The sequence below is a fragment of the Elgaria multicarinata genome, chromosome 6, assembly GCF_023053635.1.
Source record: "Elgaria multicarinata webbii isolate HBS135686 ecotype San Diego chromosome 6, rElgMul1.1.pri, whole genome shotgun sequence".
NCBI lineage: Eukaryota > Metazoa > Chordata > Lepidosauria > Squamata > Anguidae > Elgaria > Elgaria multicarinata.
Window position 1 is genome coordinate 90,128,491 of NC_086176.1, and position 14,400 is coordinate 90,142,890.

Here is a 14,400-nt window from a genome sequence, read left to right on the forward strand (position 1 = left end):
TGCAAAGCTGTAGTAGTGACTGTCTTTTTAGCCACAGCAGTCCTAACCTGCAATAGACGATAATGGACTGTATCGGCAAAGCAGTGTTTTTTTAAAAAATTAAAAGTTACATATCACATTTTCCCCACGAAATGAGACTTGAGTCCCATATGCCCCTCTCTTTGCTGCTGCCTTTTGTTTCTGGGGTGAAGTGACACGCTACTGCCCAATCACACTTGCACAAAAACCCTCTCGTAAACCCATGTTTTGTCTATCAGCGGGAGAAACAATAAAAACCTGCTGGAACCCGGAAGTTCCATCTCCAGACGATTGGGTGTGTTTCTCTAAAAGGTAGAGTCTACGTAGTCCTATCTCTTGTGGTATGGCTTTGTCACTGACCTCTCTAGCCCACTGTATCCTCTATGATCGCTGAAGAATACAAGTGGGATTCGCGGGAGGAGGCGAGAACTTCCTTCGCTTTGTTCTTCCTACTTCCGGTTGGCGGGTGAGCGAATCCTTTAATCAGGAACAGGGGAGGGGGAGTTCTTGAAGGGGGGCGAGAAGGAGGGAGGGAAGCGGCACCTGCCCGGGGTGCGGGGGGGAGAGAGAGAGGGCAGGAGAAAGGCGGTTTTTGCCTTAACCCGCACCTATGTAGGGGTAAAGAAAGGGCGGGTGGCTGAGCAGGGGGCTTCCACGCCCCTTCCCCACAAAACCCTGAGACTGCCTCATTTCTCGTTGCGTTTCCTCGCTTTCATACCCCCGCAGAAATAAGGCACTTACCTTGTTTCACGAGAGCCGTTCAAATCTTCCCCTCACGCACTTGGCTGAGGGTGATGGGGGAGGTTGGTTGGTTGGTCACTTCCCTACCCTAACCCAGATCTCTCTTTAACCGTTCTTTCTCCCATTCCTCGCCGTGATACTTTGGCTGTAACAGCTGCCTTCCCTAGAGGCAGAAATTCAACAGGTGAAGATCTCCCTAGCCTGCAGGCGCGGTAGTCTTGAGGAAGCTGCACCTGTTGAATGCCTGAGTACCAGCCTCAGGAAAAATGATCTGGAAGTAATCATAACAATACCTTTTTAAAAAAATATAGATATATATTAAGGAGCAGAAATCCAACAGCTGTAGGGGATAGTTTTACTGGAATGAACGCATAAATCTCAGTCCTGACACACGTGTTGGGCTTGAGAGTAATGTATTCATTCCAATGACTTTATCTCATGCATCTGCTGAATTTCTGCTGTTTTGTGCTGCCGTTGCTGTGTTCTGAAGGCTTTATTAGGGTCAACTACGTTGGCAGTGTTCTGAGATCTTGGGTTGATCCTAGTAAAAGTGTTCCCCCTGCTACTTCTGGATTATTCTAAAACCAACATGAGTAGCTGCTATTTTTGTGAATTGATTTAGGAAAATGATTCTGACCTGTTAACATTTAAATTATATTAAATGTGCTTTAATTCCACCCCACCCCCAAATCAGGTCATTTATTTCTGGTGTATTGGGCCTTTTGTTTAGCTTTGTTTACTAAGTAAAATAAACATGCTAAATTAGATCTCTCTAGGGCTTCAGAAAATTTCCCTATGCAAATAAATGTAATGCATTGGGAAAATTTCCAATTCCATCACTGAGTAGGACAAGGGATAACATATTCATATAAAGGATTAATGGGGTGGGCAACTTGTGGCCCTCCAGATATAATTGGGTTCCAACTCCCAGCAGGCCCAGCCACCATAGTCAATGACCAGGGCTAACGGAATCCAGCAATATCTGGTGACTGGCAGGTAGCCTGTGCCTGGTCTAGAACATGCAGTGTTCTGTTCAATGCTTCTCTAGGAGCACTGCCAGGCCAAACTGGATTTATGCTATAATTGTGAACGATTACCTGGGAGTAATCACAAGGTTCAGCACAATAGGATTATCTTAGACCTTGGTTCACTGGCAGGCTCAGATGGTTCTGGTGTTCGCAGTAACTGCTGCTACCCTTCTGAACAGAAATAGGTAGGCAGCAAGCATTTCTTGAATGTGTGGTCATTACTCTTTATTTAGAACAGAATATGACTTAATCATACACTTCAATGGGAAGTGCACAGTGGGAGCCAAGAAGGGGTATTTCTGTGGTATACTTCTCAGTCATTGTATAATGGGGAATACTGCTGAGAAGCTGAGAATGTGTCAACAAAGGGCTTGGACCCCATTAATGCACTAGTTTTCCACGCAAATAGACCCCATGGGTGGTCACATAGAGCTCTTTTGTTACACATACAACTGGAGATAGAATTGAGAGTTTCAGCAGCCACTGTGCATACAGACTTATGAACTGTAAAGAGTTATAGCAGATATTTAGTCTAATTCATCTCCTGGATGCAGGCTCTCATTTACTTAAAATATCTCTTGCCTTTCTAAGCTTTCTTGCCCAGAAAACTTGTTAGCAGAGAAGCTTTGTTTTCCTTTGTTGAATTACTATATTCTCAAGACGTTCTTGAATAAGATTTACCTAAAGAGATTATCCTTTAATTTCAGCATTGTTTCTTGCATTAGCCTCAGTGGATATGGTTCTCCCTCTTCATTCTGTCTTGATTTCAGTGAATGACAACTTCCAAAGTAGGATACTTCTGCATAAATCTGCTACAGTTGTCTATGGGAAAATCTTAATGCCTGACTCTTACATCTCCAAAGTGTTGCTTCCCTTCCAGTAATGTTTGATCAGAGGAAAGAACCCATGCCAGTTCCACACCTTTCTCATTTTGATTTACACTTAAAATACTAACATTTTGTGTGGACCTTTACATTACCTTTAAGACATACACGTATTGTTTGATATCTTAGTTTCAGTTGTTTAACATTGCTCTGTAATTTGTAAAACTCAGAAATTGCCTTAAATGTTTCAATATTATTCCCTTTAGTTTCGTGTGACAACTGTGTCCAGTCCTGTTGTGTATAATTAAACTGGAGCTTCTTAGCCTTTTGGGTGAGTGTGGAGTGATCTGTTATCTTTAGTAGTATGTTATATAAATGTTGGAGAATCATAATAAATAGAAGGTAATATAGAGTATTCCTTGGATCCCAATGGAATGACTAGAGATGGTAATATGATCATGGCAGCAGAAGAGGGAGATAAATTCAGTAATGCCATTCTGCAGAGGCTGAAGTGGAAGATATTGCAGAAAAGAATTCCAGCAAAGACATTGGTTTCAACTGAAAAGTTCCCTTTAGCTCACCTTGCAGAAGGGTGCCGTATGAGAAAACTGAAATTAAATCCAAAGATGGTATGCCTATGTTGGCTGCTATATGAACAGTATGCTTGACTGGCTAGGCTGTTGGTCTGATCCAGCGTGGCTCTTCCTATGAGTTTTCATTCCCAGATAAAATCTTCTAGTTTAAACTACAGTATCTTTATTTTGCCCTGGTTAATTGGACAGCATTAACTATGAACAAAAAGTCTGTAAATCTGTTCTCTTTTGTGAGGACAAAGGCTGGCATCCATGTGACTCTTTTGAGGTGATCCTGTGGATCACCTCAAACTGCAGTGGTGCAAACCATGGTTAGGACAGCTGTGAAAACTGACCACAGGCAAGGTCTCTACTCTATGGGGACAATCCCTTCCCTGAGCTTCCTTCTTATTAATAGGAATAATCACAGAGTTCTCAATACTCTTGTGATCCACGTGAACTTTTTCCTGTTCAGGGTGCAAGTGCTCTTAAGTGGTACTGTTAGCTACTGTGCCTAGAAATGGGTTAACTTTGGAAAACTAAAATCTCTACCTGCATGCCACTAAGAAATATGTCTAGAGTCTCAGTGATGCAGAGATATTAGAGTTGTTGTGCAGCATAAATTACTGTTTCTTTATGAACCATTCAGTTAAATCTGTATGAAGAAATGATGGGTTTGGATCCAGGATTTATTCCATCAGTGGGAGAGGCCCCTGAGTGGAGTTATGCTCAGAATGCTCCTACCTTTCTGCAATTCAATCACCCCTGCCCCACTGTTCTGAAGGGTCCCCAAATCTTCTGGAGTTAGATTTTCAGGGGGCAGAAAACAGGATTCCCCTTCTAAATCAGAAAGCTCTCACAAATAGAAGGAATTCTTTCATTCACAAGAGGCTTATGTAGACCCAACCCAATAGTTCTAAAGAAAAAAGGCTACTTTGCTTTTCAAATCAGGCATAATTTTAAAAGAGGCATTTTCTCTTCTCTTACACAGGGGGAAATACCACTTTTAAAATGGCTGTTGCCATCTGCAGTTTTTGCAAGTCTGGGTTTTTGTTTTTGTTTTTAATTGAATGACTGATCGGGGATACTTACATTATTTAAAATATCTTTAATCAATTAACAATGCAAGCCTATACCCACTTAAGCGGTATTAAGCCCCATTGAACTCAGTCGCACTGATTTCTGAGCAGAGATATATAGGGTTGTAGTGTTAATGTTGCAGCCCTAATAATGCATGAAATTAATATTTCATATTCCAAGTAATAGATGACTATATATTGAATAGTACTCAATTACTTATCTAATAGTGTTCTTTCCTTTGTAGGATTTTCCCCAATTAGGTAGCAGAAAAAAAATGTTGGATAATATCAAATCCTGGGCTGAGTATATTGTGGAATGGGCTGCAAAGGATCCATATGGATTTCTTACAACAGTGATCCTAGCTCTTACACCCCTATTCTTAGCAAGTGCAGTACTGTCATGGAAACTGGCAAAAATGATTGAAGCCAGGGAGCGAGAGCAAAAGAAGAAACAGAAGCGCCAGGAAAATATTGCTAAGGCTAAACGAACAAAGAAGGACTAAGATGTAAACCCTGCTGGACAGAAGTTTTCTAAACAGCACTGTTCTTACATTTATATCTTTTTGTGTTGTAATCTTTACAGGAGATGGATATGCATCAATTTGAGAATTCTTAAAATAATGTGTTCTTTTTAATTTGTCATTAATTTTAATAGCTTTTTAAGAAGTATTGTCCTGGGAGTTATTTTCTAATTTGGGGTGTATTTGTAAGCAAAATGTAAGCTGAAATACATGTATAAAATGTCTTTATAAAATATGACATGATTTTGTTGATTAAAGATCTAGCTATGATTTTATAGCACGGAAAATATATGTGCTGTTCTGTTTTTTAGATTTTTTTTCTATAGGACTAAACCATAACTACATTATTCTTATATTGCCTAGATTTCATAGCAAGAGTCAGTATGTTCACCTTTTGTTGAATTGTACTATGGAATTCTTTGGGGTAATTCACATCCTAACAAAAGGGGATGCCTGCCCATTCTGTGTGTTTTTGTTGTCGAATGTAAAATGGTAGCAGTCCTTATCTGCAGAATATTTTGGAAAAAATGTGAAATATGACCACTTGTTTGATCTATGTAGGACCAATAAGTGGGAATAATGGCTTTGACGCTAAAGTACTATTATGTGAACAGATAGGATCATTACATGCTGCTTCATTCTGTCCATACAAATAATAGTGATATATTAAGGGAAATGACAGCACTGCTATGTTTAAGCGAATTTAAGGAGACTCTAGGTATAGTATTACTCAAAAGCAGGGATAGAATTTGAATTGAATGTCTCTTGATTGAACTTAGCTTGGCTTCGGTCTTCATACTTAAAAGCATCATTCCTTAGGTCCAGTAAAGGCAGCATACAGTATCAGTTCCTCACGATGTGCTAAAGGTTTTAATAGACCCTGATTTTTTGCTGTCTTCCTATGACTCAGTTCAGACAGAATACACAACCAGTGCTTCCACTACTGCAGGCTCCCTCTTCTCCTGTGCCTGCAAAGATGAGATGGAAAGCTTCTTTTCCTATTTTAAACTAACCACAGTTTCCTATAACAGCTGAGCAGAGGAGGCTGTTGTTATTTTAACCGATGGCTTAAGAACTAGTGTTTGAATAGTATGGTTTCCTGTGAAATTTGAACCAATCTACTGCCTCCTAGGACAAGGTGGGGGGCAAGGGAAGAGATGAAGGCTTATGCATGGCAGACAACAAATGGCTGGCGCCATTGTTTTAGCCTGGGGAGGCATTTCAGTGATGCCATTGTTATATTTCTAATTAAGCCCTACTTGTTGCAGACAACTATACTTAAAAGCAAGGATTCTTAAGAATCCATGGTTAGATTAACACCCTACAAGTATGTGTAAGTGTGGTGGTGCTGTTCCTACTTGAACTGCTGTACTTACCACAGCAGCATTTGTAAGTCAATACCAGCAGACTGCTCCCTGTGAGTTACAAGCCAGTTATAAATAAGCCAGTTGTAAATAAAGTAGTACAATATTGCAGCTATGGAAGAACTGGTTTACACATGGCTGTAGTAAATTATACCAGAGCTTCCTTTATGCCACAACAGCTTTGTATTATATCACTCCTTTCAAAGGCATGGTGGTGGAGATTCAAGAGCACCGATTAATGCAGTAGCAATGGGATGAAATCCTGGATTAGCACGAGTTAATGGGGTCCTGCCATGAGCTGTGACATTGTGTTGACATTGTAGCAACCATGGGTTACTGATGTAAGGACTGATAAAGCCAGGATAGGAAACATAGCTTAATCTAGTAATAGCTGGCATCTCTGATGAAATGTCAAGTATAATTGTTTATGTGTGTTAAAAAAAAATCCAGGCCACATTTTCTCTTGTGAATATTATATGTACTGATTGTACATTTCAGCTATGGAACAGCATTAATCTTATTTAAATTTCTACTTTCAATAAATGATACTTAAAAATTGGCTTTGTTAATTTGTAAGGATACTGAATAATCTTTATAATAAGGAGGGTGTAACTCTAGTGTGTGCCTCTATACACAACCTGAAAACAATTAAACAGCGCTGTTCAAGTGGGTTTTGACTCCTCATTAAAATGCAGTTAGACACATTAATAGGGAAACATGATGGACAAAAGTAATAGCACTTCTTTTTTAATCCAACATCTTGGGTCCATTTCCTTGAAAAGAAAAGTTGCCATCTGTGATTTTTTTCTTTTAGAAGAAGAGCCATGGTACATACCACTGCATAGCACGTACCATGATGCTATCTACAGTGATCATACCAATGTTAATTTTCTTTAAGCTTGAAATGAGTAGAAGATACCATCTATGAATTTTAGAATGCAAATGTTGAATCATTTAACATTTTAATAAGAGCCTTGCTTCTATTTACACAAAGTCATTTCCACAAGTAATGCACAAGAAGCTGAAGTGAGCAGATTCGAAACTAGCTTTTCTAAAAATGTTGTTGGACCTTTTCAGGCCTATGGCCTGTATTGGAAGCGTGATATAAAGTATTCGAGAAAATAGCTTCCTTCACTTATGGTACTTATTAACATAATTATACATCTAATTCCTGAAACTTTGCATCTGGCGTCTTATTTATTACGGGCACTGTCCTGACGAGGCATCCAGGCTCCAGGCTGAAAAGTATTTGCTGTACTAACTGGCTCTTCTGAGGGCTCATTCTTTCCATAGTGATGGGCAGATGCATGGCCTTTAATCTGGGTTTGAAGTGGTTCTGCCACAAGCCCTTCTTCATACTCTTTAGCCTGCAAGAGTCTCTCCTTCTCAGAAACCTCTTCAGCCCTCCTTTTTATGTTGTCTTTATACTCCTCATTCTGAAGAATTTCCTGTGGGAAGAATGCAACAATGTGACCCAAAAAACACACCAGGTGAATGTTAATGAGACAAATTGACCTACAGCATATTTATACAAAACCGGCTTCAGGCAGAGGTGTGCAATATGTTCTTTGTTTTGGTTCAAGATTTAGATGTGGGCAATGGGGCTTGTGGAAGCAAACTTTCCTGCCTTTTCCCCCTCCAAGGTAGCCCCTCCAGCTCCCTGAAAATCAGGCAGTCAGAAGACCTTGCTGAATAGGGTAAATTGTGACGCCCTCTGCCCTCCTGTTCATCCTCCAACCAGCAGAATCCCTTGACCTTCCATGTAGCATTTTTAGGGGTGGGAAGACCCTCTGCTGCATGTGCCTGAATCTGAAACCATCCTATTGGGTTGTATCCAATTGGTGCCACTTTGCTGATGGAATTTCTTTGATCTAGAACAAGAGGGCGGGAGATGGTTTGGGACAATTCTCTTCCCCTGCAGCACCCGTGAACTTGGGGGATACTTCAGAGCAGCATGGGAGGTGGCACAGGAGAATGGCCAAAAATAGCCTCCCTCCCCATTCTGCTGATGGACTACCAGATCACAGAGCGTTTCGTCAGCAGTGAGATGCAACGCATTGCTTTAATATAATCTGCCTAAAACTAGGTATTAAGCCTAATATTGATAGACTTGTCAAAATGGTTTTCCAATATGACACCCGATAATTGGGTTTTTTTAAAAAAAACCTATCATACAAATGAAACTGCTAATGTTGAACGTATGTGCTCAGCACAGGGCTCACAGGCAGTCTATGATAGTTTCACATATATGGTTGTGTATTCACATCCAATTGTGAAATTAAAACAAAGGCACATAACATAACTAAGGGAACTTTAATATTTGCTGAGTTTCATGAACGTACAAGCTAGAAGCAATACAAAAATCTTGCAATATCATAGATACCAGTTCTACAGTTTCATATCCCAGGCCAATTGCCTCAAAAGGAACCAAATGGGCTATGATGGAATTTGGATATTTCAGCAGAGAGAACAGATGTAAAAGCAGCATAAAGCAGTGATAATGATCCCATTGGAACAGAGAGGGATTAATTGCTCATGATCTGGTTAATCGACTTGAGCACTGCCCCTCGGCATCATGCTGCGATGAAGTCCGTAAAAGATATGAAGGGATTTAAAGCACGAAAGGTTCTGGCTATGTGAGTACTGAGTAGGGTCGAAATCAGTGTTTGTTTTTTCCTCTGTGGGGGGAATATGCCATGGGACGTAGAACAGCTTAATGTGAAATATGATTTTGTATCTATCGCTATGCCCCAGCCATCTCGTTTCACTGGAACCATTTAGTGATCTAGGAGCTAAAAGCAAATACAGCATGCCTTTCTGTAATGTTTCTCACCCAAAAGAAGTTATCAGGAAGGTTTAAGGGTTCACATAAATGAAATAGCAGTGCTTTAGCACTGGCATGTTCAAGGGCTGGCTGCATTTGGATGTCACAATAGCCTGTTATGGGTTAATAAGCTACTCAAAGTAGCTTATTTTTTTTAAATAGCCCACAATTTCCCGCTACATGAGCAGCTTATTAAGCTACTGTGTAATTTCACTCACCCAACTGCCCTGCTACAGTCCTCCCATCCGAGCGGTGGCGCTATTTCACTTCTGATGCGCTGGAGGTTTGCAGGATCAGGACAAAACTTCGTACATATTCTCTCCCAGTCAGGAGGCACCTGATCCACCATCAAACCACTTCATGATAACTCACCAAGGAGGGAAAATACTGAGTGCCCCAAAAGGGGGAAGTGGCTAGAAAACCTTGGGGGTTTGTAGGATCAGGACCAAACCTCATTCCCTGCCCCATCTAGTAAGGAGGCACCCAATGCACTACAAAAACCCAGTACTAACTGAAAGCAGCAAAAATCCCAGGTGCTCCAAAAAGTGGAGGATGCATGTAATATCTTGGGGTTTGCAGGATCAGGATCAAACCTCATAGCCTGCCTCCTCTACACTGCTCGCTTTGTCGCTTTAACGTATTCCTAAACAATAAGCCAGCAGAGAGCAGAGCAGCACCTGTGACCGCCACTCAACACAATAACCCATGATGTGTTAAATATCCCACTCAGCAGACCGTGGGTTATCAGGGTGGGTTATTTTGGCCAAATAAGCCATCATGGGTTAAAAAAAAAATCCCACCAGATGACACAATAACCCATGGTAGGTTAATTATGTCATGATGGCTTAAATAACCCATGATAGGTTATCATGATGTCTGAACCCAATCACTGTTTCAACCATAATTTCAGCAATCCGTAAGATCAGGTGCATTCTCCCCTATCTCCAAGAGGACTTCCTGCATCACAGCACCCACCCTTAACGAGAACACTAAGGTCAACATACCAGAACCTCTTCACCACTAAGATCTTCCTCAAAAAGTAACATACTATTTATTTAGTAATTTTTACTAGCCAGCTTTCTTCCATGACAGAACTCAAAGCAGACATAGACTTCCTAGGCAGTCTCCAGGCACTGACCAGACACTAACCTGCTTAAGTTTAGCAAGGTGGATGCTTCATGTGCCTTTAAGTTAAGTCTTCCTAATACATACACAGTTGCAAAGTACATGTGCTATTTCAAAAAAGTTAACAGAGAAAAATGAATGTACAAAGCAAATGTTTCGTGCAATGTTTACCAAAAGGAGAGCTTAAATTAAAATGTTGACTTCCCACTATTTCCATTTATAACCCAGAAAACTTCCCGAGAAGGAGCAGGGTGGGGATGCAATTGTACAAAGAATACATATATTAAATAATTTCACAAAGACATACAGTGAGAAAAAGCACACTGGCCATGGATAATCAAGTGACTATTTGCCAAATGCAAGCTCAAAAGGAAACCAAATTCCCATATCAAAATGAAATTGAGATTGCAGAGTAATGAATCTCCATTATCACAATGTAATAAACCTATTCCGTCTCTAATGCTAAACAATTTAACTGACTTCAATTAACTTTCTAATTTTTCTGGCGTACAAAGGTCAGGCCCATATGGAATACAGATATATGCAGCAGAAGCCCCTCCTAACTAACATTTGGACTCCAGGGGAAAGATGACATTGACCAGATAGTTACAGAGAAATAGTGCATCCCCATAATAAGAAGCTCCTGGATGAGGTTTTACGGCATTTTATCTGTACAGCTATACAAGTCTTTCCATTCTGAGTCTCCTCCTTTCACAGGAAGAGGTTTTTTTTTTAAAAAAAAAACCAACAACCAACCTTCTAGAGGTTTGTGGGAAAAGTTGTGTTTGTGGGTGGCTTACCTTAGGGCAAAGTTTCCCTAAGGCAGCCAACTTCTTTTCAAACTAGTAATACTTCTTGATCCATTGGTCTGGAATCTCAGATTTAGATTAAGATTCCATAGGAGTTATTAATGCCTGGCTGATGGTAGCCTACCTCTGAGTAAAATAGACACAGTGTCTTGCAGCCTGTCCTACCTTGCAGGGTGAACGTGTGGTATAACTCACAAAAACAGCTTTCAAGTGGGAGGATAATGCTACTTCACCCCAGCAACATCTGTCAAACCTTTGTGGGTAGAAATATCCCTCCCTTATAAATATAGCCAAAGTGGGAAGTTGGTTGACACTCCGAGGGGACAGGAGGGATCCATACATGAGGAGCTTTAATTAATGAGCATTACTAGGATGGCCCACCAAGCAGTTCAAGATCCATGGTCTTAACATTGAGTGAGCATTTTGTGACATTCGAAAGCTAGCTCACTACTTCATGATTTTTAAGAGATATCACCATACTGTTCCTGCTAAGGTTTTCAAAGATATTGCCAGTGCAATTTGGCATTTATTAACTTCTAAAGAGTTTATTTTTCTCCCTTATGCGGAACAATCAACAGGCTTATTAACTGGAATTTTCTGAGCCAAATAGTAATGTATTGCAGATGGACAAGATAATGAATTATTCGAAGATATGGTAGAGATTTTTTACAATGACAACACTCCTACCAGTGAAAAGAACCATGCTGCTCTCTTGCACCATAATACTTCTTCTCAGGGCTTCAGCGCACAAAATATGAAACACAATAAACCTTGCAAAACTTGGATGACATTCTGATCAGGAATGGTACTTGCTATGGTCCAATTCATACATTCCGTAGATGATGTAGTAATTCCTTCTATGTGGTTCAACACAGACTTGCAGCATTAACATATATAAGGGTGAACCAGGTGGGATGCCAGGATTTATGAGAGTGGTTGTCATCTTTGGTCGATGGAAGGGTAGTACATGGTTGCAGTTCAACTGGATCCTGACACTACAGATAAAAAGGCCTATATGAAGCCTTGTAAACAGCAGTTCCACCTCTCACATTTATATGTGTGTGTGTGTGTGTGTGTGTGTGTATACACACACAAACTCCCACTGAATTCATTCACAATCACACATAACTAAGTGCCTATCTGCAGTCAAATAACTCCTGAAAACTTTCCCTGCTGACCTTCCAAACAGAAGGCAAAGATTTCTTTATTCAAGCAGGCCTTCGGTGTGTAAGCTGGTCTGTTGGGTTGGATGCTGCTTTTATTCTTTTATTGTTAGGTTTTTAAATTGTGTTTTAATATATTTATTCTATGATTGTTTTAATTATGCATTCATTTTCAATGTTGTCTTTTATTGTTGTTGGCTGCTTTGAGTGACATTTCCTGTTAGAAAGGCTGGGTTTAACATAAATGAATAATTTAAAAATACTAATCTATCCTACATGCACTTTAATATTAACTGCATTTTCTATTCTCTTAAAAGTTGCCAGGTTTCTCCTAATTCATATAATACTTTGCAATGCAGTTTCTTTCAATGAATGAACTACTATTAGATCCTTATTACTAAAGAAGATGTAGGAGAAACCAGTAGTTTCCCCCTGAATTACAAATGCTGTTGGGAGATGTACAGAGTATTTTAATTTTAGTATCCAGCATTAAGTTGGGAATGCACTTGAACCACAGTTGCTTAAGAATGCATGAGCACGTCTTTGCAGAAACAATTTCCTTTAATATTTGGTGAACTGCAGAGGGCATATTGAAAGTGTTTTAAAACATTAATGGAGTTTAGTATTAATTTCTCAGAGTCAATGCTACTAACATGGGAGAGATAATTTAAAACAACAACAACAAGAATGTGATAAAAGCTACAACCGATGGGCACACTTTAATTGACCAGCCTGGCTATGCTTTCTGGCCCCTCAAGTAAGAGATTCAGAAATGGAAAGTAAGACTTAAAGGTCATTATGTTGCAGCTGTGAGAGAAAAGCAACCAAGCCTCCATCAAGTCCTGAATGTTCCAAAACGAGACAATTCCTGCAAGCTTAGCAGATAAACATGAATTCACTTGTGCCAAGTGGGAAGAAACAGCTCAAGAAATAAATGAAGGCAGCCTAAAGCACAAATGTAAGAGCAGCCCAAGACAGAGCTGAGTTTGTTAAAATGGACATTTAAACCAATCCCAGTCAGTCACAAGATGTGCTTTCTGAATTGCCCTGGTCAACAAAATATATTTGTCAAATCAATTTATTATTCAATTTATTAAAATTCTGCTTTATTGAAACAGCCTTTGCCTGATTACCATAATTAAGATGTGGACCGCTAGTTTGGCATTCTTTTTTTTCGTCTTAGACTTGAGTAGCCCTTATTATTAGATAAGCTTGTGTGTTTGCTATCTAGAGAAATTTTGGCAGAGGGTACTTTACTTTTCAAGAACAAACCAAATTCATTAGCTCCATACCACCAAAATGAATCACCACCCTGAAAGAAATATGTATTTTTTTGTTTAGTTCAAGTGGACATTTATGCCTCAAACTGGATTCGAAACATGCACAGTAAGGAAAATAGGCATTTAATTACACTATGAGTACATGCTTTAAAATGAAAGCCATTTCCATCCAGTGGAAAGATAAGTGAATTGATATTACAAGCTATTTCATTAGGAGAAAGATTCACTACTATGTTTGGAAAAGGGTGCTGATGTATTTTTTTCACCCTTTCAAAATGAGATGACTACTGCTATTTCAGACTAAAATGAAAACAGTATGTAAATTGCTTTTAACCTAGAAGCACTGAGAGCTTAATGGAGAATTATTCCTTTAAGCACCAGCTCTACAAAAGGATCAGGCAATCAACGGCCACGTCCTATTAGACAGTAAAGGCAGTGTCTATCTACTTCAAGATTAAAGGCACAATCCTATGGATGTTTAGACATAATAAAGTCCTACAATTCCCAGCATGCCCAAAACAGCATGGCTAGCTGGGGAATGCTGGGAGTTGTAGGAAGGTAGTTACCTAGGGAGGTTGTGGGCTCTCCCACACTAGAGGCATTCAAGATGCAGCTGGACAGCCCTGTTAGGTATGCTTTAATGTGGATTCCTGCATTGAGCAGGGGCTTAAACCTGATGGACTTATAGGCCCCTTCCAACTCTACTATTCTATGATTCTATGACGTCTTTCTCTCTAAACATGCATAAGATTTGTTGCTATTCATGTCTGGATAACCCAGATTGAAGTTCTCTTGCACTGTGCCTATAATAAAACAATTTTCTGATGTTTCTGCCATAGGTTCATGTAACCCTGCCCCAGGAGAAACACCCCCAATATTCCTCCCATGGGAACATAACAAAGTCCGGCCTTTGTCAAAAAGATAATTACTCCCTACTTACCGTTTTGAAACAGGACATAAGACAAGGAAAAATATTTAGTATTTATTTACTGTATACTACATTTATTTCCTGCCTTTCCTCCTCCTCCATTTAATCATCACAATAAACTTGT

At 39.8% G+C, this 14,400-nt stretch overlaps 2 protein-coding genes across 5 annotated transcripts in view; one reads left to right on the forward strand and one right to left on the reverse strand.

Moving 5' to 3' along the window:
- The first annotated feature begins 403 nt into the window (after positions 1-403).
- On the forward strand, positions 404-6,816 carry SMIM15 (small integral membrane protein 15). 3 transcript variants are annotated; one of them, XM_063128035.1, is made up of 3 exons: positions 404-484; positions 2,878-2,942; positions 4,508-6,816. In XM_063128035.1, exon 3 carries the CDS (start codon positions 4,538-4,540, stop codon positions 4,763-4,765), a length of 228 nt encoding a protein of 75 aa, XP_062984105.1. In that variant the 5' UTR covers positions 404-484; positions 2,878-2,942; positions 4,508-4,537; the 3' UTR covers positions 4,766-6,816. The 3 variants fall into 3 exon arrangements, with proteins under 3 accessions (XP_062984105.1, XP_062984107.1, XP_062984106.1); XM_063128037.1 differs by lacking the exon at positions 404-484 and adding an exon at positions 1,953-1,972; XM_063128036.1 differs by lacking the exon at positions 404-484 and adding an exon at positions 2,437-2,575.
- Positions 6,817-7,072: 256 nt separating this feature from the next.
- Positions 7,073-14,400, reverse strand: part of NDUFAF2 (NADH:ubiquinone oxidoreductase complex assembly factor 2) — a 56,924-nt gene continuing 49,596 nt past the window's right edge. For both annotated transcript variants that reach the window (XM_063128034.1, XM_063128033.1), the window contains one exon: positions 7,073-7,595. In XM_063128034.1, coding sequence (XP_062984104.1) covers positions 7,341-7,595 — 255 coding nt within the window. In that variant the 3' untranslated portion in view covers positions 7,073-7,340. The remainder of the gene's footprint in view (positions 7,596-14,400) is intronic.